The following is a 23,447-nucleotide window of genomic DNA, read 5'->3' on the forward strand; positions in this document are numbered from 1 at the left end:
CAAGCTTCAGAGCCGTCTCCCATGGGAGTCACATAGGACATGCTTTAACTCCTCTAGCAACAAATTGTGACAACATGTGAAAAGCCTTGTTTATTAGAGAAGCTCATTGGAGAATCAGTGCCAGGATTTTTATTGGGGGCTGGTCACATAAGCACTCTGCTTGGTGTATACCAAAGTTCTAGATGCTCACAAGGAAAGCAAGCATTTAGCATAAGCCACATTGTTTGTACAGTTTAGGCACAATGAGTCACTCTTATCAGTTATGGAATGGAGGGAACCTTTCCAAAATTCAAGCTCACAGCCATCAGCCAAGGGGCAACCTTGCAAGTTGGCCTTCCCAAGGACAGCAGTCAGGCCTGCTATGATAACTTTTCTGCATAGGGTGTTTAAGTGGTATTTCTGAATTGTTGGATCTTCATTTCCAGCTGTTTACTATCATGAAAAGACAAAAATTTAATGACTTTCTGGTATTTCAGTTTTGTTTTCTTTTTAATATCTTTACTGGAGTATAATTGCTTTACACTGGTGTGTTAGTTTCTGCTTTATAAAGTGAATCAGCTATACATATACATATATCCCCATATCTCCTCCCTCTTGCATCTCCCTTCCATTCTCCCCATGCCACCCCTCTAGGTGGTCACAAAGCACGAGCTGATCTCACTGTGCTATGCGGCTGCTTGCCACATAGCACATGTATGCTATGTGTAATGAGTGTAATCCAATGCAATCAGTTTTACATATGGGAGTATACGTAAGTCCATGCCACTCTCTCACTTCGTCCCAGCTTAACCTTCATCCTCCCGGTGTCCTCAAGTCCATTCTCTACATCTCTGTCTTTATTCCTTTCCTGCCCCTAGGTTCTTCAGAACCAGATTTTTTTAGATTCCATAAATATGTGTTAGCATATGATATTTGTTTTTCTCTTTCTGGCTTACTTCACTCAGTATGACAGACTCTAGGTCCATCCACCTCAGTATAAAAAACTCAATTTCATTTCTTTTTATGGCTGAGTAATATTCCATTATATATATATGCCACATCTTCTATATCCATTCATCTCTCGATGGACACTTAGGTTGCTTCCGTGTCTGGGCTATTGTAAATAGAGCTGCAATGAACATAGTGGTACATGACTTTTTTTTGAATTAAGGGTTTCTCAGGGTATATGCTCAGTGTCGTGCTGCATCATATGGTAGTTCTATTTGTAGTTTTTTAAGGAACCTCCATACTGTTCACCATAGGGGCTGTATCAATTTGCATTCCCACCAGTAATGCAAGAGATTCCTTTTTCTCCACACCCTCTCCAGCATTTATTGTTTGTAGATATTTTGATGATGACCATTGTGACTGGTGTGAGGTGATACCTTATTACAGTTTTGATTTGCAATACTCTAACGATTAGTGACGTTGAGCATCCTTTCATGTGTTTGTTGGCAATCTGTATATCTTTAGAAAATGTCTATTTAGGTCTTCTGCCTATTTTTGGATTGGGTTGTTTGTTTGATATTGAGCTGCATGAGCTGCTTGTATATTTTGGAGATTAATCCTTTGTCAGTTGCTCCGTTTGCAAATATTTTCTCCCATTCTGAGGGTTGTCTTTTGGTCTTGTTTATGTTTTCCTTTGCTGTACAAAAGCTTTTACATTTCATTAGGTCCCATTTGTTTATGTTTGTTTCTAATTCCATTTCTTTAGGAGGTGGATCAAAAAGGATGTTGCTGGGGTTTATGTCATAGAGTATTCTACCTATGTTTCACTGTAAGAGTTTTATAGTGTCTGGACTTACATTTAGGTATTTAAAGCATTTTGAGTTTATTCTTGTGTATGGTGTCACGGAGTGTTCTAATTTCATTCTTTTACATGTAGCTGTCCAGTTCTCCGAGCACAACATATTGAATAGACTGTCTTTTCTCCTTTGTATATTCATGCCTCCTTTATCAAAGATAAGGTGACCAAATGTGGGTGGGTTTATCTCTGGGCTTTCTATCCTGCTCCATTGATCTATATTTCTGTTCTTCTGCCAGTACCATACTGTCTTGATTACTGTAGCTTTGTAGTATAGTCTGAAGCCAGGGAGCCTGATTCCTTCAGGTCCATTTTTCTTTCCCAAGATTGCTTTGGCTGTTTAGGGTGTTTTGCGTTTCCATACAAATTGTGAAATTTTTGTTGTAGTTCTGTGAAAAATGCCATTGGTAGTTTGATGGGGATTGCATTGCATCTGTAGATTGCTTTGGGTAGTATAGTCATTTTCACAATGTTGATTCTTCCAATCCAAGGACATGGTATATCTCTCCATCTGAATCATCTTTTAGTTCTTTCATCAGTATCTTATAGTTTTCTGCATACAGTTCTTTTGTCTCCTTAGGTAGGTTTATTCCTAGGTATTTTATTCTTTTTGTTGCAATGGTAAAGGGAAGTGTTTCCTTGACTTTTCTTCAGATCGTTCATCATTGGTATGTAGGAATGTAAGAGATTTCTTTTCATTAATTTTGTATCCTGCTACTTTACCAAATCCATTGATTTGCTCTAGTAGTTTTCTGGTGGCATCTTTAGACTTCTTTATGTATAGTATGTCATCTTCAAACAGTGACAGTTTTAATTTTTCCAATTTGAGTTCCTTTTACTTCTTTTTCTTCTCTAAATTTCTGTGGCTAAAACTTCCAAAAGTATATTGAATAATAGTGGTGAGAGTGGGCAACCTTGTCTTGTTCCTGATCTTAGTGGAAATGGTTTCAGTTTCACCATTGAGAACAGTGTTGGCTGTGGGTTTGTCATATATGGCCTTTATTATGTTGAGGTAAGTTCTCTTTATGTCTACTTTCTGGAGGCCTTTTATCATAAATGGGTGTTGAATTTTGTCAAAAGCTTTCTCTGCATCTATTGAGATGATCATATGGTTTCTCTCTTTCAACTTTTTAATATGGTGTCTCACATTGATTTGCATATATTGAAAATCCTTGCATTCCTGGATAAACCTCACTTGATCATGGTGTATGATCCTTTTAATGTGCTGTTGTATTCTGTTTGCTAGTATTTTGTTGAGGATTTTTGCATTTATGTTCATCAGTGATATTGGCCTGTAGTCTTCTTTCTTTGTGACATCTTTGTCTGGTTTTGGTATCAGGGTGATGGTGGCCTCGTAGAATGAGTTTGGGAGTGTTCTTCCTTCTGCTATATTTTGGAAGAGTTTGAGAAGGATAGGTGTTAGCTCTTCTCTAAATGCTTGATATAAGTCACCTGTGAAGCCATCAGGTTGTGGGCTTTTGTTTGTTGGAAGATTTTTAATTACAGTCTCAATTTCAGTGCTTCTGATTCGTCTGTTTATATTTTCTGTTTCTTCCTGGTTCAGTATCAGAAGGTTGTGCTTTTCTTAGAATTTGTCCATTTCTTCCAGGTTCTGCATTTTATTGGCATATAGTTGCTTGTAGTAATTTCTCATTATCCTTTCTATATCTGCAGTGTCATTTGTTAGTTTTTTTTCATTTGTAATTCTGTTGATTTGAGTCTTCTCACTCTTTTTCTTGGTGAGTCTGGCTAATTTTTTATCCATTTTGTTTATCTTCTCAAAGAACCAGCTTCTAATTTTATTGATCTTTGCTATCATATTCTTCATTTCTTTTTCAGTTATTCTCATCTGATTTTTATGGTTTCTTTCCTTCTGCTAACTTTGGGTTTCTCTTGTTTTTCTTTCTCTGATTGCTTTAGATGGAATGTTAGGTTGTTTATTTGAGATTTTTCTTGTTTCTTGAAGTAGGATTGTGTTGCTATAAACTTCCCTCTTAGAACAACTTTTTCTGCATCCCATAGGTTTTGGATCATCGTGTTTTCATTGTCATTAGTTTCTAGGTATTTTTCGATCTCCTGTTTGATATCTTTAGTGATCTCTTGGTTATTTAGTAGCACATTGTTTATCCTTCATGTGTTTGTGTTTTTTACAGTTCTTTTTTCCTGTAATTGATATCTAGTCTCATAGCTAGATATATCATAGTTGTGGTCAGAAAAGATAGTTGATATGATTTCAGTTTTCTTAAATATACCAAGGTTTGAAATGTGACTCAAGATTGGATTTATCCTGGAGAATGTTCCTTGAGCACTTGAGAAGAAAGTGTATTCTGTTGTTTTTAGATGGAATGTCCTATAAATATGAATTAAGTCCATCTTGTTTAATGTGTCATTTAAAGCTTGTGTTTCCTTATTTATTTTCATTTTGGATGATGTCTCCATTGATGAGAGTGGGGTGTTAAAGTCTCCTATTATTATTGTGTAACTATCAATTTCCACTTTTAAGGCTGTAAGCATTTGCCTTGTACTTTGATGTACTCCTATGTTGGCTGCATAAATATTTATAATTGTTATATCTTTTTCTAGGATTGATTCTTTGATCATTATGTAGTGTTCTTCTTTGTTGTAATAGTGTTTATTTTAAAGTCTATTTTGTGTGATATGAGAATTTCTGTTCCAGCTTTCTTTTTTTTTTTTTTTTTTTTCCAGCTTTCTTTTGATTTCCATTTGTATGGACTATTTTTTCCATCCTCTCACTTTCAGTCCGTATGTGCCCCTAGGTATGAAGTGGGTCTCTTTTCGACAGAATATATACAAGTCCTGTTTTTGTATCCATTCAGCCAATCTGTGTCTTTTGGTTGGAACATTTAATCCATCTTTGTTTAAAGTATTTATTGATATGTATGTTCCTCTTACCATTTCTTAATTGCTTTGGATTTGTTATTGTAGGTATTTTCCTTCTCTTGTCTTTTCTGCATAGAGAAGTTCCTTTAACATTTGCTGTGAAGTTGGTTTGGTGGTGCTGAATTCTCGTAGCTTTTGCTTGTGTGTAAAGATTTTAATTTCTCCATCAAATGTGAATGAGATCCTTGCTGGGTAGAGTAATCTTGTTTGTAGGTTTTTCCGTTTCATCACTTTAAATATGTCCTGCCACTTCCTTCTGGCTTTCAGAGTTTCTCCTGAAAGATCAGCTGTTAACCTTATGGGGATTCCCTTGTATGTTATTTGCTGCTTTTCCCTTACTGCTTTTAACATTTTTTTTGTGTGTGTGTGGTACGCAGGCCTCTCATCATTGTGGCCTCTCCCGTTGTGCGGAGCACAGGCTCCGAACGCGCAGGCTCAGCAGCCATGGCTCACAGGCCCAGCATGGCTCACGGGCTCAGCCACTCTGCAGCATGTGGGATCTTCCCGGACCAGGGCATAAACCCGTGTCCCCTGCATCAGCAGGCGGGTTCTCAACCACTGCGCCACCAGGGAAGCCCCTTAACATTTTTTGTTTGTATTTCATTCTTGATAGTTTGATTGATATGTGTCTTGGAATGTTTCTCCTTAGATTTATCCTGCATAGGAGTCTGCATTTCCTACACTTGATTGACTTTCCTTTCCTGTATTAGGGAATTTTTCAACTAAAATCTGTTCAAATATTTTCTCAGTCTCTTTCTTTTTCTCTTTTTCTTCTGGAACCCCTATAATTCAAATGTTGGTGTGTTTAATGTTTTCCCAGAAGTCTCTGAGACTGTCATCAATTCTCTTCTTTCCTTTTTCTTTCTTCTGCTCTGTAGCAGTTATTTCCACGTTTTTATCTTCCAGGTCACTTATCCATTCTTCTACCTCAGTTGTTCTCCTATTGGTTCCTTCTAGAGAATTTTTATTTCATTTATTGTGTTGTTCATCATTGTTTGCTCTTTAGTTATTCTATGTTAAACGTTTCTTGTATTTTCTCCCTTCTATTTCCAAGGTTTTGGATCATCTTTACTATCATTACTCTGAATACTTTTTCAGGTAGACTGCCTATTTCCTCTTCATTTGTTTGGTCTGGTGGGTCTTTGCCTTGCTCCTTCATCTACTGCGTGTTTCTCTGTCTTCTCATTTTGCTGAACTAACTGTTTTTGGTGTCCTCTTTTTGCAGTCTGCAGGTTTGTACTTCCTGTTATTTTTGGTGTCTGCCCCCATCGGGTAATGTTGTTTCAGTGGTTTTTGTAGGCTTCCTGGTAGAGGAGACTGGCGCCTGTATTCTGATGGATGAGGCTGGATCTTGTCCTTCTGGTGGGCAGGACAGTATCTGGTTGTGTGCTTTGGGGTGTCTGTGACCTTATTATGATTTTAGGCAGCCTCTCTGCTAATCGGTGGGGTTGTGTTCCTGTCTTGCTAGTTGTTTGGCATGGGGTGTCCAGCATTGGAGCTTGCTGGTCGTTGAGTGGATTTGGGTCTTAGCATTGAGCTGGAGGTCTCTGAGAGAGCTCTCGCTGATTGATATTACATCCGACCGGGATGTCTCTGGTGGTCCAGTGTTCTGAACTCGGCTCTCCCACCTCAGAGACTCAAGCCTGGCACCTGACCAGAGCACCAATATCCTGTCAGCCACATAGCCAGGTGCATGGTGAGTTTCTTGCTTTTTGGGAAGTCTGAGGTCTTTTATCAGCCTTCAGTAGGTGTACTGTAGGAGTTGCTCCACATGTAGATGTATTTTTGATGTACTTGTTGGGAGGAAGGTGATCTACATGTCATACTCCTCTGTCATCTTGAAGGTCCTTCTCCGGTAATTATGTTTTGAATATCCACTAGATATTGGATTGATGAGCTATCACTCAGCAGGGTGAGGTGGCTGGTTAGAGTCATAATTAACAGGAATGAGAAGAGATGAGGTGGATTCTTTCCAGTTAAAATATGTGTCTAAGTCCCCCAAATGAGGTCTGAGATAGCTCATTTGGCACCTTTCACACGTGTGGCCTTCTGAAATGAAAGGGAAACTAGATTTATTTCTCTTTTTATGACCAGCTTATCCAAAGCCTACATCTAGGTAAGGGGAAGGGTAGAGAAGTTTTTCTCTTTCAAATGTTCTGCATTCTGAGACAATGGCTTTAACGATTTACATAGAGCAATTCCTAATCTATTCCACCGTGAACTTCTTTTGCATATTGTTTTTTGGGGGGTACACGGGCCTCTTACTGTTGTGGCCTCTCCCGTTGCAGATCACAGGCTCTGGACATGCAGGCTCAGCAGCCATGGCTCACAGGCCCAGCTGTTCTGCGGCATGTGGGATCTTCCCAGTCTGGGGTACGAACCCATGTCCCCTGCATTGGCAGGCAGACTCTCAACCACTGCACCACCTGGGAAGCCCGCATATTCATTTTTTAATTTGTTTGATCCACTCTTAGAGGAGTGATAAGAATTAATATGCCAATATCAGGTCTGTGCTGTTATAATATTTTGTCACTGTCTGTTTGGAACGATATATTTTGGAAACCACTAAAAACTGATAAATTAGAGATAGGTTATGAGTCTTATAGAGTAAGTCCTACCTAAAATATCAACACTTCTACCCCAAGACAGGGATTTTAAAGGTCCTCAAGATGTGCATATTATGAACCTAGTAGGCATTTAAAGAAAGGATAAATCATGTTTCCCCCTTCTTTACCTGTCTGGCTTGTGTTTGAGTCTATTTGTTTTAATTTACTTGCTTATAATATACATTGTTTTCTCGGTTAGGGAAGTGTAGCAATTTCAGGGTAGATTATACATTCATTTCTACCTATAAAGTTAGTTATTGTAAAGGTATATTTTGTTCTTATATATCTCAATATCTTCCATTATAGAAAATAATAGCACACTTGGAAGAGCTTTTTACATCAAGGATATTTTTTAACATCTTTATTGGAGTATAAATGCTTTACACCATTGTGTTACTTTCTGCTGTGTAACAGAGTGAATCAGCAATACGTATACATATATCCCTATATCCCCTCCCTCTTGCATCTCCTTCCCACCCTCCCTATCCCACCCCTCTAGGTGGTCACAAAGCACCGAGCTGATCTCCCTCTGCATGTGTGTTCTTCCCACTGGCTATATTTCATACTGTATATATGTCCATGCCTCTCACTTCGTCCCCAGTTACCCTTCCCCCTCCACGTGTCCTCAAGTGTATTCTCTATGTCTGTGTGTTTATTCCTGTCCTACCCTTAGGTTCTTCAGAACCCTTTTTTTTCAGATTCCATAAACATGTGTTAGCATATTTGTTTTTTTCTTTCTGACTTACTTCATTCTGTATGACAGACTCTAGGTCCATCCACCTCACTACAAGTAACTCAATTTCGTTTCTTTTTATGGCTGAGTAAAATTCCATTCTATATATGTGCCACATCTTCTTTATCCATTCATCTGTCGATTGACACTTAGGTTGCTTCCATGTCCTGGCTATTGTAAATAGAGCTGCAATGAACATTGTGGTACATGACTCTTTCTGAATTATGGTTTTCTCAGGGTATATGCCCAGTAGTGGGATTGCTGGGTTGTATGGTAGTTCTGTTTTTAGTTTTTGAAGGAACCTCCATACTGTTCTCTATAGTGGCTCTATCAATGTACATTCCCACCAACAGTGCAAGAGTGTTCCCTTTTCTCCCCACCCTCTCCAGCATTTGTTGTTTGTAGATTTTTTGATGATGGCCATTCAGATTGGTGTGAGGTGATACTTCATTGTAGTTTTGATTTGCATTTCTCTAATGATTAGTGATGTTGAGCATTCTTTCATGTGTTTGTTGGCAATCTGTACATCTTCCTTGGAGAAATGTCTATTTAGGTCTTCTGCCCATTTTTGGATTGGGTTATTTGTTTTATTGATATTCAGTTTCATGAGCTGCTTGTAAACTTTGGAGATTAATCCTTTGTCATTTTCTTCATTTGCAAATATTTTCTCCCATTCTGAGGGTTATCTTTTCATCTTTTTTATGGTTTCCTTTGCTGTGCAAAAGCTTTTAAGTTTCATTAGGTCCCATTTGTTTATTTTTATCTCCATTTCTCTAGGAGGTAGGTCAAAAAGGCACTTGCTGTGATTTATGTCAGAGAGTGTTCTGCCTGTGTTTTCCTGTAAGAGTTTTATAGTGTCTCGTCTTACAATTAGGGCTTTAATCCATTTTAAGTTTATTTTTGTGTATGATGTTAGGAAGTGTTCTAATTTCATTCTTTTACATGTAGCTGTCCAGTTTTCCCAGCACCACTTATTGAAGAGGCTTTATTTTTTCCCTTGTATATTCTTGCCTCCTTTCTCAATGATAAGGTGACCGTATGTAGGTGGGTTTATCTCTGCACTTTCTATCCTGTTCCTTTGACCTATATTTCTGTTTTTGTGACAGTACCATACTGTATTGATTACTCTATCTTTGTAGTATAGACTGAAGTCAGGTAGCCTTATTCCTCCAGCTCTGTTTTTCTTTCTCAAGATTGCTTTGGCTATTTGGGGTCTTTTGTGTTTCCATGAAAATTGTGCATTTTTTTTGTTTTGTGAAAAATTCCACTGGTAGTTTGATAGTGATTGCATTGAATCTGTAGATTGCTTTGTGTAGTATAGTCATTTTCACAATGTTGATTCTTCCAATCCAAGAACATGGTATATCTCTACATCTATTTGTATCACCTTTAGTTTCTTTTATCACTGTCTTATAGTTTTCTGCATATAGGTCTTTTATCTCCTTAGGTAGCTTTATTCTCAGGTATTTCATTTGTTTTGTTGCAATGATAAATAGGAGTGTTTCCTTAATTTCTCTTTCAGACTTTTCATCATTAGTGTATAGGAATGCAAGAGATTTGTGTGCATTAATTTTGTATTCTGCTACTTTACCAAATTTATTGATTAGCTCTAGTAGTTTTTTGTAGCATCTTTAGGATTCTCTCTATATAGTGTCATGTCATCTGCTAACAGTGAAAATTTTACTTCTTTTCTGATTTGGATTCCTTTTATTTCTTTTCTTCTCTCATTTCTCTTCCAAAAACTTCCAAAAATATGTTGAATAATAGTGTTGAGAGTGAGCAACCTTGTCTTGTTCCTCATAGAGGAAATGGTTTCATTTTATCACCATTGAGTACAATGTTGGCTGTGCGTTTTTCATATATGGCCTTCATTATGTTGAGATACGTTCCATGTATTCCTACTTTCTGGAGGGTTTTTTTCATAAATGGGTGTTGAATTTTGTCAAAAGCTTTTTCTGCATCTATTGAGATTATCATGCTTCTTATCCTTCAGTTTGTTAATATGGTGTATCACATTGATTGATTTTCATATATTGAAGAATCCTTGCATTCCTGGGATATACTCTACTTGATCATGCTGTGTGATCCTTTTAATGTTTTGTTGGATTCTGTTTGCTAGTATTTTGTTGAGGATTTTTCCATCTGTATTCATTTGTGATATTGGCCTGTAGTTTCCTTTTTTGTGCCATCTTTGTCTGGTTTTGTTATCAGGGTGATGGTGGCCTAGTGGAATGAGTCTGGGAGTATTCCTCCCTCTACTATATTTTGGAAGAGTTTGAGAAGGATAGGTGTTAGGTCTTCTCTGAATGTTTGCTAGAATTCACCTGTGCAGCCATCTGGTCCTGGGCTTTTGTTTGTTGGAAGATTTTGAATCACAGTTTCAATTTCAGTGCTTGTGACTCATCTGTTTATATTTTCTATTTCTTCCTGGTTCAGTCTCAGAAGGTTGTGCTTTTCTAAGAATTTGTCCATTTCTTCCAGGCTGTCCATTTTATTGGCATAGAGTTGCTTGTAGTAATCTCTCATCATCTTTTGTATTTCTGTAATGTCCATTGTTACTTCTCCTTTTTCATTTGTAATTCTGTTGATTTGAGTCTTCTCTCTTTTTTTCTTGATGAGTCTGGCTAATGGTTATACATTTTGTTTATCTTCTCAAAGAACCAGCTTTTAGTTTTATTGATCTTTGCTATTGTTTCCTTCATTTATTTCTGATCTGATTTTTGTGGTTTCTTTCCTTCTGGTAACTTTGGGGTTTTTTTGGTTCTTTTTCTAATTGCTTTAGGTGTAAGGTTAGGCTGTTCATTTGAGATGTTTCTTGTTTCTTGAGGTAGGATTCTATTGCTATAATTTTCCCTCTTGGAACTGTTTTTGCTGCATCCCATAGGTTTTGGTTCGTTGTGTTTTCATTGTCATTTGTTTCTAGGTATTTTTTGATTTCCTCTTTGATTTCATTAGTGATCTCTTTGTTATTTAGTAGCATACTGTTTATCCTTCATGTGTTTGTGTTTTTTATGTTTATTTTCCTGTAATTGATATCTAGTTTCATAGCAGTGTGGTCAGGAAAGTTACTTGATACAATTTTAATTTTCTTAAATTTACCAAGGCTTGATTTGTGACCCATGATATGATCTATTCTGGAGAATGTTCCATGAGCACTTGAGAAGAAAGTATTCTGTTGTTTTTGTATGCAATGTCCTATAAGTTTCAATTAAGTCCATCTTTTTTAATGTGTCATTTCAAGTTTGTGTTTTCTTATTTATTTTCATTCTGCATGATCTGTCCATTGGTTAAAACGGGGTGTTAAAGTCCCCTATTATTATTGTATAGCTCTCGATTTCCCCTTTTATGTCTGTTAGCATTTGCCATATGTATTGATGTACTTCTAGGTTGGCTGCATGAATATTTACAATTGTTATATCTTCTTCTTGGATTGATTCCTTGATCATTATGTGGTGTCCTTCTTGTCTGTTGTAATAGTGTTTATTTTAAAGTCTATTTTATTTGATATGAGAATTGCTACTCTAGCTTTTTTAAATTTCCATTTGCATGGAATATCTTTTTCTATCCCCTCACTTTCAGTATGTGTGTATCCCTAGATCTGAGGTGGGTCTCTTCTACACAGTATATATACGCGTCCTGTTGTTGTATCCATTCAGCCAATCTGTTTATTTGGTTGGTGTATTGAATCCATTTACATTTAAAGTAATGATCAATGTGTATGCTCCTATTACCATTTTCTTAATTGCTTTGGTTTTGTTATTGTAGGTCTTTTCCTTCCCTTGTCTCTCCTGTGTAGAGAAGTTCCTTTAGCATTTGTTGTGAAGCTGGTTGGGTGGTACTGCATTCTCTTTGCATTTGCTTGTGTGTAAAGATTTTAATTTCTCTGTTGAATCTGAATGAGATAGTTGCTTGTTAAGATTAATTTTCCAGGGAGAGTGAGAAGATGGTGGAAGAGTAAGACACGGGGATCACCTTCCTCCTCACAGATACATCAGAAATACATCTACACGTGGAACTTCTCCTATAGAACACCCACCGAACGGAGGCAGAAGACCTCAGACCTCCCAAAAGGCAAGAAAGTCCCCACGTATCTGGGTAGGGCAAAAGACAAAAGAATAAACAGAGACAAAAGAATAGGGACGGGACCTGCTCCAGTGGGAGGGAGCGTGAAGGAGGAAAGGTTCCCACACACTAGAAGCCCCTTCGTGGGCAGAGACTGCGGGTGGCGGAGGGGGAAGCTTTGGAGCCGCGGAGGAGAGCTCAGCAACAGGGTGCTGAGGGCAAAGCAGAGAGATTCCGCAGTGGATCCTTGACGATCAGCACTCACCAGCCTGAGAGCCTTGTCTGCTCACCCGCCGGGGCGGGCGTGGCTGGGAACTGAGCCTTGGGCAGATCCCAGGGAAAGGTCTGGAGTTGGCAGAGTGAAAACAGCCTGAAGGGGTTAGTGCACCATGGCTGGCCGGGAGGGAGTCTGGGAGAAGTCGGGAGCTGCCAAAGAGGCAAGAGACCTTTTCTTCCCTCTTTGCCTCCTGCTGCACAAGGAGAGGGGTTTAAGCACGCCACTTAAAGGAGCTCCAGAAACGGTCACGGAGCGGCGGAAGAGACAAGAGACTTTTTCTTGCCTCTTTGCTTCCTGGGGCGCGAGGAAAGGGGATTAAGGGCACCGCATAAAGGAGTTCCAGAAACGGGTGTTAGCTGCGGCTGTCGGCATGGACAACAGAGACGGGTGTGGGATGCTAGGATTGCTACTGCAGCCATCAAGAGGCCTGTGTGCGAGCACAGGTCACTCTCCACACCGCCACTCCTGGGAGCCTGTGCAGCCCGCCACCGCCAGGGTCCCGGGATCCAGGGACTGCTTCCCCAGGAAAACACACAGTGCACCTCGGGCCAGTGCAGCGTCACGCTGGCCTCTGCCGCCGCGGACTCGCCCCACATCCGTGCACCCCCCAGTGCCTGAGTGAGCCAGAGACCATGAATCAGCTGCTCCGTTAACCCCGCCCTGTCTGAGCGAAGGGAAGACGCCCTCGGATGACCTATGCGCAGAGGCAGGGCCAAGTCCAAAGCTGAACCCCAGGAGCTCTGCAAACAAAGAGAGGGGGAGGTCTCTCCCAGCAGCCTCAGAAGCAGCGGGTTAAAGCTCCACAGTCAACATGAAGTGCCCTGCATCTGTGGAAAACCTGAATAGACAGCGAAATATCCCAAGTTGAGGAGGGGGACTTTGGGAGCAAGATATACTATTATTTTCCCCTGTTTTCTTTTTGCGAGTGTGTATGTGAGTGCTGCTGTGTGAGATTTTGTCTGTATAGTTTTATTTTCACCATTTGTCCTAGGGTTAGACCGACCCTTTTTTTTTTTTTTCTTTAATAGAAATTTTTCTTCTTAATAATAATTTTTTTATTTTAATAACTGTATTTTACCCTACTTTATTTTGTTTTCTCCCCTTTCTTTCTTCCTTTCTTCCCTCCTTTCCTATTTCCCTCCTTCCTTCCTTCCTCACTTCCTTCCTTTATTCCCCCCTTCCTTCCTCACTTCCTTTCTTCCTCTCTCCCTTCCTTTCTTTATTCCCTCTTTCCTTCCTCCCTTCCTTTCTTCCTCCCTCCCTTTCTTTCTTTCTTCCTTACCTCCTTTCCTCCTTCCTTCCTTCCTTTCTTGCCTTTCTATTTTTTTCTCCCTTCTTTTTGAGCCGTGTGGATTAAAGGCTCTTGGCACTCCAGCCAGGTGTCAAGGCTGTGTCTCTGAGGTGGGAGAACCAATCTCAGGACACTGGTCCACAAGAGACCTCTCAGCTCCACGTAGTATCAAACGGTGAAAAATCTCCCAGAGATCTCCATCTCAACACCAAGACCCAACTTCACTCAAGGACCAGCAACAAACAGTGCTGGACACCCTATACCCAACAAAGAGCAAGACAGGTCTACAGCCCAATCCATTAGCAGAGAGGCTACCTAAAATCATAATAAGGCTACCAACATACCCATACACACCACCAGACATGGACCTGCCCACCAGAAAGACAAGATCCAGCCTCATCCACCAGAACAGAGGCACTAGTCCCCCCAACCAGGAAACCTGCTCAACCCACTGAACCAACCTCAGCCAATGGGGACAGCCACCAAAAACTGTGGGAACTACGAACCTGCAGCCTGCAAAAAGGACACCCCAAACACAGTAAGATAAGCAAAATGAGAAGACAGAAAAATACACAGCAGATGAAGCAGCAAGATAAAAACACACCAGACCTAACAAATGAAGAGGTAATAGCCAGTCTACCTGAAAGAGAATTCAGAATAATGATAGTAAAGATGATTCAAAATCTTGGAAATAGAATAGACAAATTGCAAGAAACAGTTAACAAGGACCTAGAAGAAATAAAGAGGAAGCAAGTAACGATGAGCAACACAATAAATGAAATGAAAAATACTCTAGATGGGATCAGTAGCAGAATAACTGAGGCAGAAGGACGGATAAGTGACCTGGAAGATAAAATAGTGGAAATAAATACTGCAGAGCAGAAGAAAGAAAAAAGAATGAAAAGAAATGAGGACAGTCTCAGAGATCTCTGGGACAACATTAAACGCACCAACATTCGAATTATAGGGGTCCCAGAAGAAGAGAAAAAGAAAGGGACTGAGAAAATACTTGAAGAGATTATAGTTGAAAACTTCCCTAATATAGGAAAGGAAATAGTCAACCAAGTCCAGGAAGCACAGAGAGTCCCATACAGGATAAACGCAAGGATAAACACGCCAAGACACATAATAATCAAACTTTCAAAAATTAAATAAAAAGAAAACATATTAAAAGCAGCAAGGGATAAAAAACAAATAACACACAAGGGAATCCACATAAGGTTAACATCTGATCTTTCAGCAGAAACTTTACAAGCCAGAAGGGAGTGGCAGGAGATATTTTAAGTGATGAAGGAAAAAAACCTACAACCAAGATTACTCTACCCAGCAAGGATCTCATTCAGATTTGATGGAGAAATTAAAACCTTAACAGACAAGCAAAAGCTAAAGGAAGTTCTCTAAGCAAGAAACATAAGAGAAGGAAAAGACCTACAAGAACAACCTGAAACAATTAAGAAAATTGTAATAGGAATGCACATATCAATAATTACCTTAAATGTAAATGGATTAAATGTTCCCACCAAAAGACACAGACTGGCTGAATGGATACAAAAACAGGACCCATATATATGCTGTCTACAAGAGACCCACTTCAGACCTTGGGACACTCACAGACTGAAAGTGAGGGGATGGAAAAAGATATTCCATGCAAATGGAAATCAGAAGAAAGCTGGAGTAGCAATTCTCATATCAGACAAAATAGACTTTACAATAGAAACTATTACAAGAGACAAAGAAGGACACTACATAATGATCAAGGGATCGATCCATGAAGAAGATATAACAATTGTAAATATTTATGCACCCAACATAGGAGCACCTCAATACATAAGGCAAATATTAACAGCCATAAAAGGGGAAATTGACAGTAACACAATCATAGTAGGGGACTTTAACACCCCACTGTCACCAATGGACAGATCATCCAAAATGAAAATAAATAGGGAAACACAAGCTTTAAATGATACATTATACAAGATGGACTTAATTGATATTTATAGGACATTCCATCCAAAAACAAGAGAATACAGATTTTTCTCAAGTGCCCATGGAACATTCTCCAGGATAGATCATATCTTGGGTCACAAATCAAGCCTTGGCAAATTTAAGAAATTTGAAATCGTATCAAGTATCTTTTCTGACCACAACGCTATGAAACTAGATATCAATTACAGGAAAAGATCTGTAAAAAATAAAAACACATGGAGGCTAAGCAATACACTACTTAATAACGAAGTGATCACTGAAGAAATCAAAGAGGAAATCAAAGAGGAAATCAAAAAGTACTTTGAAACAAATGACAATGGAGACACGACGACCCAAACCCTATGGGATACAGCAAAAGCAGTTCTAAGAGGGAAGTTTATAGCAATACAGTCATACCTTAAGAAACAGGAAGCATCTCGAATAAACAACCTAACTTTGCACCTAAAGCAATTAGAGAAGGAAGAACAAAACAACCCCAAATTTAGCAGAAGAAAGGAAATCATAAAGATCAGATCAGAAATAAATGAACAAGAAATGAAGGAAACAATAGCAAAGATCAATAAAAGTAAAAGCTGGTTCTTTGAGAAGATAAATAAAATTGATAAACCATTAGCCAGACTCATCAAGGAGAAAAGGGAAAAGACTCAAATCAATAGAATTAGAAATGAAAAAGGAGATGTAACAACTGACTCTGCAGAAATACAAAAGATTATTAGAGATTACTACAAGAAACTCTATGCCAATATAATGCACAACCTGGAAGAAATGGAAAAATTCTTAGAAATGCACAACCTGCTGAGACTGAATCAGGAAGAAATAGAAAATACGAACAGACCAATCAGAAGCACTGAAATTGAAACTGTGATTAAAAATCTTGCAACAAACAAAAGCCCAGGACCAAATGGCCTCACAGGCGAATTCTATCAAACATTTAGAGAAGAGCTAACACCTATCCTTCTCAAACTCTTCCAAAAGATAGCAGAGAGAGGAACACTCCCAAACTCATTCTATGAGGCCAACATCACCCTGATACCAAAACCAGACAAAGACGTCACAAAGAAAGAAAACTACAGGACAATATCACTGATGAACATAGATGCAAAAATCCTCAACAAAATACTAGCAAACAGAATCCAACAGCACATTAACAGGATCATACACCATGATCAAGTGGGGTTTATTCCAGGAATGCAAGGATTCTTCAAAATACACAAATCAGGGCTTCCCTGGTGGCGCAGTGGTTGAGAATCCGCCTGCCGATGCAGGGGACGCGGGTTCGTGCCCCGGTCCGGGAAGATCCCACGTGCCGCGGAGCGGCTGCGCCCGTGAGCCATGGCCGCTGAGCCTGCGCGTCCGGAGCCTGTGCTCCGCAATGGGAGAGGCCACAACAGTGAGAGGCCCGCGTACCACAAAAAAAAAAAAAAATGAAATAAAATAAAATAAATCAATCAACGTGATACACCATATCAACAAACTGAAGGAGAAAAACCATATGATCATCTCAATAGATGCAGAGAAAGCTTTGGACAAAATTCAACACCCATTTATGATAAAAACCCTTCAGAAAGTAGGCATAGAGGGAACTCTCCTCAACATAATAATGGCCATATATGACAAACCCATAGACAGCATTGTTCTCAATGGTGAAAAACTGAAACCATTTCCACTAAGATCAGGAACAAGACAAGGGTGCCCACTCTCACCACTCTTATTCAACCTATTTTTGGAAGTTCTAGCCACAGCAATCAGAGAAAATAAAGAAATAAAAGGAATCCAAATAGGAAAAGAAGCAGTAAAGCTGTCACTGTTTGCAGATGATATGATATTATACATAGAGAATACTAAGGATGCTACCAGAAAACTACTAGAACTAATCAATGAATTTGGTAAAGTAGCAGGATACAAAACTAATGCACAGAAATCTTTGGCATTCTTATACACTAATGATGAAAAATCTGAGAGGGAAATTAAGAAAACACTCCCATTTACCATTGCAACAAAAAGAATAAAATATCTAGGCATAAACCTACCTAAGGAGACAAAAGACTTGTATGCAGAGAACTATAAGACACTGATGAAAGAAACTAAAGATGATACAAATTGGTGGAGAAATATACCATGTTCTTGGATTGGAAGAATCAACATAGTGAAAATGACTCTATTACCCCAAGCAATCTACAGATTCAATGCAATCCCTATCAAATTACCAGTGGAATTTTTTACAGAACTAGAACAAAAAATTTCACAATTTGTATGGAAACACAAAAGACCCCGAATAGCCAAAGCAATCTTGAGAACGAAAAATGGAGCTGGAGGAATCAGGCTCCCTGACTTCAGACTATACTACAAGGCCACCGTAATCAAGACAGTACGGTACTGGCACAAAAACAGAAATATAGATCAATGGAACAGGATAGAAAGCCCAGAGATAAACCCACACACATATGGTCACCTTATCTTTGATAAAGGAGGGAAGGATACACAGTGGAGAAAAGACAGCCTCTTCAATAAGTGGTGCTTGGAAAACTGGTCAGCTACCTGTTGAAGTATGAAATTAGAACACTCCCTAACACCACACACAAAAATAAACTCAAAATGGGTGAAAGACCTAAATGTAAGGCCAGACACTATCAAACTCTTAGAGGAAAACATAGGCAGAACACTCTATGACGTAAATCACAGCAAGATCCTTTTTGACCCATCTCCTACAGAAATGGAAATAAAAACAAAACTAAGCAAATGAGACCTAATGAAACTTAAAAGCTTTTGTGCAGCAAAGGATACCATAAATAAGACCAAAAGACAACCCTCAGAATGGGAGAAAATATTTGCAAATGAAGCAACTGACAAAGGATTAATCTCCAAAATTTATAAGCAACTCATGCAGCTCAATAACAAAAAACCAAACAACCCAATCCAAAAATGGGCAGAAGAACTAAATAGACATTTCTCCAAAGAAGATATACAGATTGCCAACAAAGACATGAAAGAATGCTCAACATCATTAATCATTAGAGAAATGCAAATCAAAACTACAATGAGATATCATCTCACACTGGCCAGATTGGCCATCATCAAAAACTCTAGAAACAATAAATGCTGGAGAGGGTGTGGAGAAAAGGGAACACTCTTGCACTGCTGGTGGCAATGTAAAATGATACAGCCACTATGGAGAACAGTATGGAGTTCCCTTAAAAAACTACAAATAGAACTACCATATGACCCAGCCATCCCACTACTGGGCATATACCCTGAGATAACCATAATTCAAAAAGAGTCATGTACCAAAATGTTTATTGCAGCTCTATTTACGATAGCCAGGACATGGAAGCAACCTAAGTGTCCATCAACAGATGAATGGATAAAGAAAATGTGGCGCATATATACAATGGAATATTACTCAGCCATAAAAAGAAATGAAACTGAGTTATTTGTAATGAAGTGGATAGACCTGGAGTCTGTCATACAGAGTGAAGTAAGTCAGAAGGATAAAAACAAATACTGTATGCTAACACATATATATGGAATCTAAAAAAAAACATGTCATGAAGAAATTAGTGGTAGGATGGGAATGAAACACAGACCTACTAGAGCATGGACTTGAGTATATGGGGAGGGGGAAGGGTAAGCTGTGACGATGTGAGAGAGTGGCAGGGACATATACACACTACCAAATGTAAATTAGATAGCTAGTGGGAAGCTGCCACATAGCACAGGGAGTTCACCTCTGTGCTGTGTGACCACCTAGAGGGGTGGGATAGGGAGGGTGGGAGGGAGGGTGACACAAGAGGGAAGAGATATGGGAACATATGTATATGTATAACTGATTCACTTTGTTGTAAAGGAGAAACTAACACACTATTTTAAAACAGTTATACTCAAAGATGTTAAAAAAAGTAAAATAAAATTATGTTGTATGAACACACACACACACACACACACACACACACACACACACACACACACAAAGAGTAATTTTGGTTGTAGGTTTTTCCTTTTTATCACTTTAAATGTGTCCTGCCACTCCCTTCTTGCTTACAGATTTTCTGCTAAATATCAACTGTTAACCTTATGGGGATTCCCTTGTATGTTATTTGTTGCTTTTCCCTTGCTGCTTTTAATATTTTTTATTTGTATTTAATTTTTGATAGTTTGATTTATATGTGTCTTGGCGTGTTTCTCCATGGATTTATCCTGTATGTGACTGTGCTTTCTGAACTTGCTTGACTATTTCCATTTCCATATTAGGGAGATTTTCAACAATAATCACTTCAAATATTTTGTCAGTCTGTTTCTTTTTATCTTCTTCTTCTGGAACCCCTATAATTCAAATGTTGGTGTATTTAATGTTGTCCCAGAAGTCTCTGAGACTGTTGAGAATTCTTTTCCTTCTTTTTTCTTTATTCTTCTCTGCAGTAGTTATTTCCACTGTTTCATCTTCTAGGTCACTTATACGTTCTTCTGCTTCAGTTAATTTGCTGTTGATTCCTTGTATAGAATTTTTTATTTCATTTATTGTGTGGTTCCTCATTGTTTGCTCTTTAGTTCTTCTAGGTTAAATGTTTCTTTTATTTTCTCCATTCTATTTCAAAGATTTTGGATCATTTTTATTATCATTACTCTGAATACTTTTTCAGGTAGACTGCCTATTTTCTCTTCATTTGTTTAGTCTAGTAGGTTTTTACCTTGCTCGTTCATCTTCTGCGTATTTCTCTGTCTTCTAATTTTGTTTAACTTACTGTGTTTGGGGTCTCCTTTTTGCAGGCTGCAGGTTCGTAGTTCCTGTTGCTTTTGATGTCTTCCCCCAGTGGGTATGGTTGGTTCAATGCATTGTGTAGGCTTCTTGGTGGAGTGTACTGGTGCCTGTGTTCTGATGGATGAGGCTGGATCTTGTCTTTCTGGTAGGCAGGACCACTTCTGGTGGTGTCTTTCGGTGTGTCTGTGACCTTATTATGATTTTATGCAGCCTCTCTGCTAATGGATAGGGTTGTGTTCCTGTCTTGATGTTGTTTGTCATGGAGTGTCCATCACTGGACCTTGCTGCTTGTTGAATGGAGCTGGGTCTTAGCATTGAGTTGGAAATCTCTGGAAGAGCTCTCGTCAGTTGATACTACATGGTGCCAGGAGGTCTCTGGTGGTCCAATGTCCTGAACTCGGCTCTCCCACTTCAGAGACTCAGGCCTGACACCCGACTGGAGCACCAAGTCCCAGTCAGCCACACGTCTCAGAAGAAAAGGGAGGAAAAAAAAGAAGGAAAAGGTAAATAAATAAAATAAAATAAAATAAAATAAAAAGTTATTAAATAAATAATGAAAATATTAAATTTTAAAAATTTAAAAAATAATTAAAGAAAAAAATAAGAGAGCAACAAAACCAATAAACAAAGCCACCAATTATAACAAGTGTTGAAAACTATACTAAGATAAACCTAAAATCAGAAACTAGTCAGTCACATACAGCCAAAACCCCAAGTCTACAGTTGCTCTCAAAGTCCAATATCTCAATTTTGGGATGATTCATTGTCTATTCAGGTATTCCAGAAATGCAGGGTACATCAAGTTGATTGTTGCTGTTTAATCTGCTGCTCCTGAAGCTGCCCAGAGAAATTTCCCTTTCTCTTCTTTGTTCGCACATCTCCTGTGGTTCAGCTTTGGATTTGGCCCCGCCTCTGCATGTAGGTCCCCCTCTGGAGTCTGGTCTTTGCCCAGACAGGAGGGCATTCAAGGAGTGGTTGATTAGGTTACCTTGGGTCACTCAGTCTGTGGGGAGGGAGGGGTATGGAATGTGGGGTGAGCCTGCAGCAGCAGAGGCCAGTGTGACGTTGCAACAGCCTGAGGCGTGCCATGTTTTCTCCCAGGGAAGTTGTCCCTGGATCACGGGACCCTGGCAGTGGCGTGCTGCCCAGGCTTCTGGGAGGGGAGGTGTGGATAGTGACCTGTGCTTGCATACAGGATTCTTGGTGGCTGCAGCAGCAGTCTTAGCATTTCATTCCCATCTGTTTTCCACGCTGATGGCCGCAGTCATGCCCGTCTCTGGAGCTCATTTATGCGATGCTCCGAATCCCCTCTCCTTGTGCACCCTGAAACAATGGTCTCTTGCCTGTTAGGCAGGTCCATACTCTCTCCCAGACTCCCTGACAGGTAGCTGTGTCTCACTAGCCCCCTTCAGGCCGTGTTCACGCAACTAACCCCTGTGCTCTCCCTGGGATTTGAACTCCGAAGCCCAAGCCTCAGCTCCCAGTCCCCGCCCACCACAATACATGAGCAGACAAGCCTGTCAGGCTGGTGAGTGCTGGTCGGCACTGATTCTCTGTGCGGGAATCTCTCCACTTTGCCCTCTGCACCCCTATTGCTGTATTCTCCTCTGTGGCTCTGAACCTTCCCCACCACTACCCTCATCTCTGCCAGTGAAGGGCTTCCCAGTTTGTGGAAACTTTTCCTCCTTCACAGCTCCCTCCCAGATGTGCAGGTCCCATCCCTTTTCTTTTGTTTCTGTTTTTTCTTTTTTTTTTTGCCCTACCCTGGTAAGTGGGGAGTTTCTTGCCTTTTGGGAAGTCTGAGGTCTTCTGCCAGCGTTCAGTAGATGTTCTGTAGGAGTTGTTCCACATGTAGATGTATCTTTCATGTATTTGTAGGGAGGATGGTGATCTCCATGTCTTACTCCTCCGCCATCTTGAATGTCCTCCCGTCAAGGATAAGTTTGTTCTTATTTCTGAGGAATGGATGATTCTAGATGATAAATAACAGACAGCTAATTCTTGAGTGATTGCTATTCTAACCTGTTGCTAGCAAGTAAAAATATGTAAAAGAATTGAGTTTAAAAAATTGAGTTTATTTTGTTTTAGATATGCAGTACCTACCCTCCTGAAATAGTGGTTCCTAAATCTGTTACATTGGGAACAGTGGTTGGAAGTTCGAAGTTCAGAAGTAAAGAACGTGTGCCTGTGCTTTCCTACCTCTACAAAGAGAACAATGTGAGTTGAGCAAATTTCTCTCATGAGAACTTAACTTGGTGCTAGAAGACCTGGGTTTAAGTCACACCGTTGCCACTTACTAGCTGTATGACCTCAAGCAAGTTACTTCTCTGAACTTTAGTACTTCTGAGAGTTTTTAAGTGTGTAATATGAGAGAAAAATATATGTGTACTTTGTAAATTTTAAAGTGTTGTACAGATGTTAAGTGGCATTTGTAGTGCATTCATTTGTTTCTTTTCTTCTCTATGGGCTCCTTGATGGCAAGTTGCTGAATAAAAGGGAACAGCTGTATGAAAGGATATTTGGGGACTGTGGCCTCCCACTAGAACACAGATGTCCTTGATTCTTTCTCACTATTTTTCATACAATTTAAGGTAGTAGGGGAACATTTTGCTTGACTCCTCTGTTTGAGTCCCCTTCCATAGGATGGGATAATAGTTCTTGCCTCTTGTGGTCTCTCTGAGATCTGGAATTAGACAAACAGTCAAGTTCTCAGGTAGGCAACTATCAAGTGCTAAAAAGTACAGTAATACAAGTGGGTGTCTTTGTGTCAAACTATTGAAGTAAGCAGACTCCATAAAAAACACACCAAAGTGTAATGCAGTTCACTAACTAATTATTACCAGATGTATCTGCTAAATAGCTATGTTGTTTTCCTATTGAAATGGCTTGAAACAAACCAGCCCTCTGATTTGGCATTAACTCCTGAAATGATTGAACCCTGTTCTCTTAAGAGACTCTAGGTCTTTGAATTCTGCTGTCACTGTGAGCCTGTGGTTTATATGGGTGATATTACTGGGACTATAAAAAGCAAGAAAGTTTCAGGTAATTACTA

At 39.4% G+C, this 23,447-nt stretch overlaps 1 protein-coding gene across 4 annotated transcripts in view; it reads left to right on the forward strand.

The window, feature by feature from the left end:
- The window catches only part of MTMR8 (myotubularin related protein 8), a 233,709-nt gene that overhangs the window by 62,387 nt on the left and 147,875 nt on the right, over positions 1–23,447 (forward strand). For all 4 annotated transcript variants that reach the window (XM_059050986.2, XM_067023271.1, XM_067023270.1 and 1 more), the window contains one exon: positions 22,484–22,612. In XM_059050986.2, coding sequence (XP_058906969.1) covers positions 22,484–22,612 — 129 coding nt within the window. The remainder of the gene's footprint in view (positions 1–22,483; positions 22,613–23,447) is intronic.

This window comes from Kogia breviceps, chromosome X (assembly GCF_026419965.1).
Source record: "Kogia breviceps isolate mKogBre1 chromosome X, mKogBre1 haplotype 1, whole genome shotgun sequence".
Classification (NCBI taxonomy): domain Eukaryota; kingdom Metazoa; phylum Chordata; class Mammalia; order Artiodactyla; family Physeteridae; genus Kogia; species Kogia breviceps.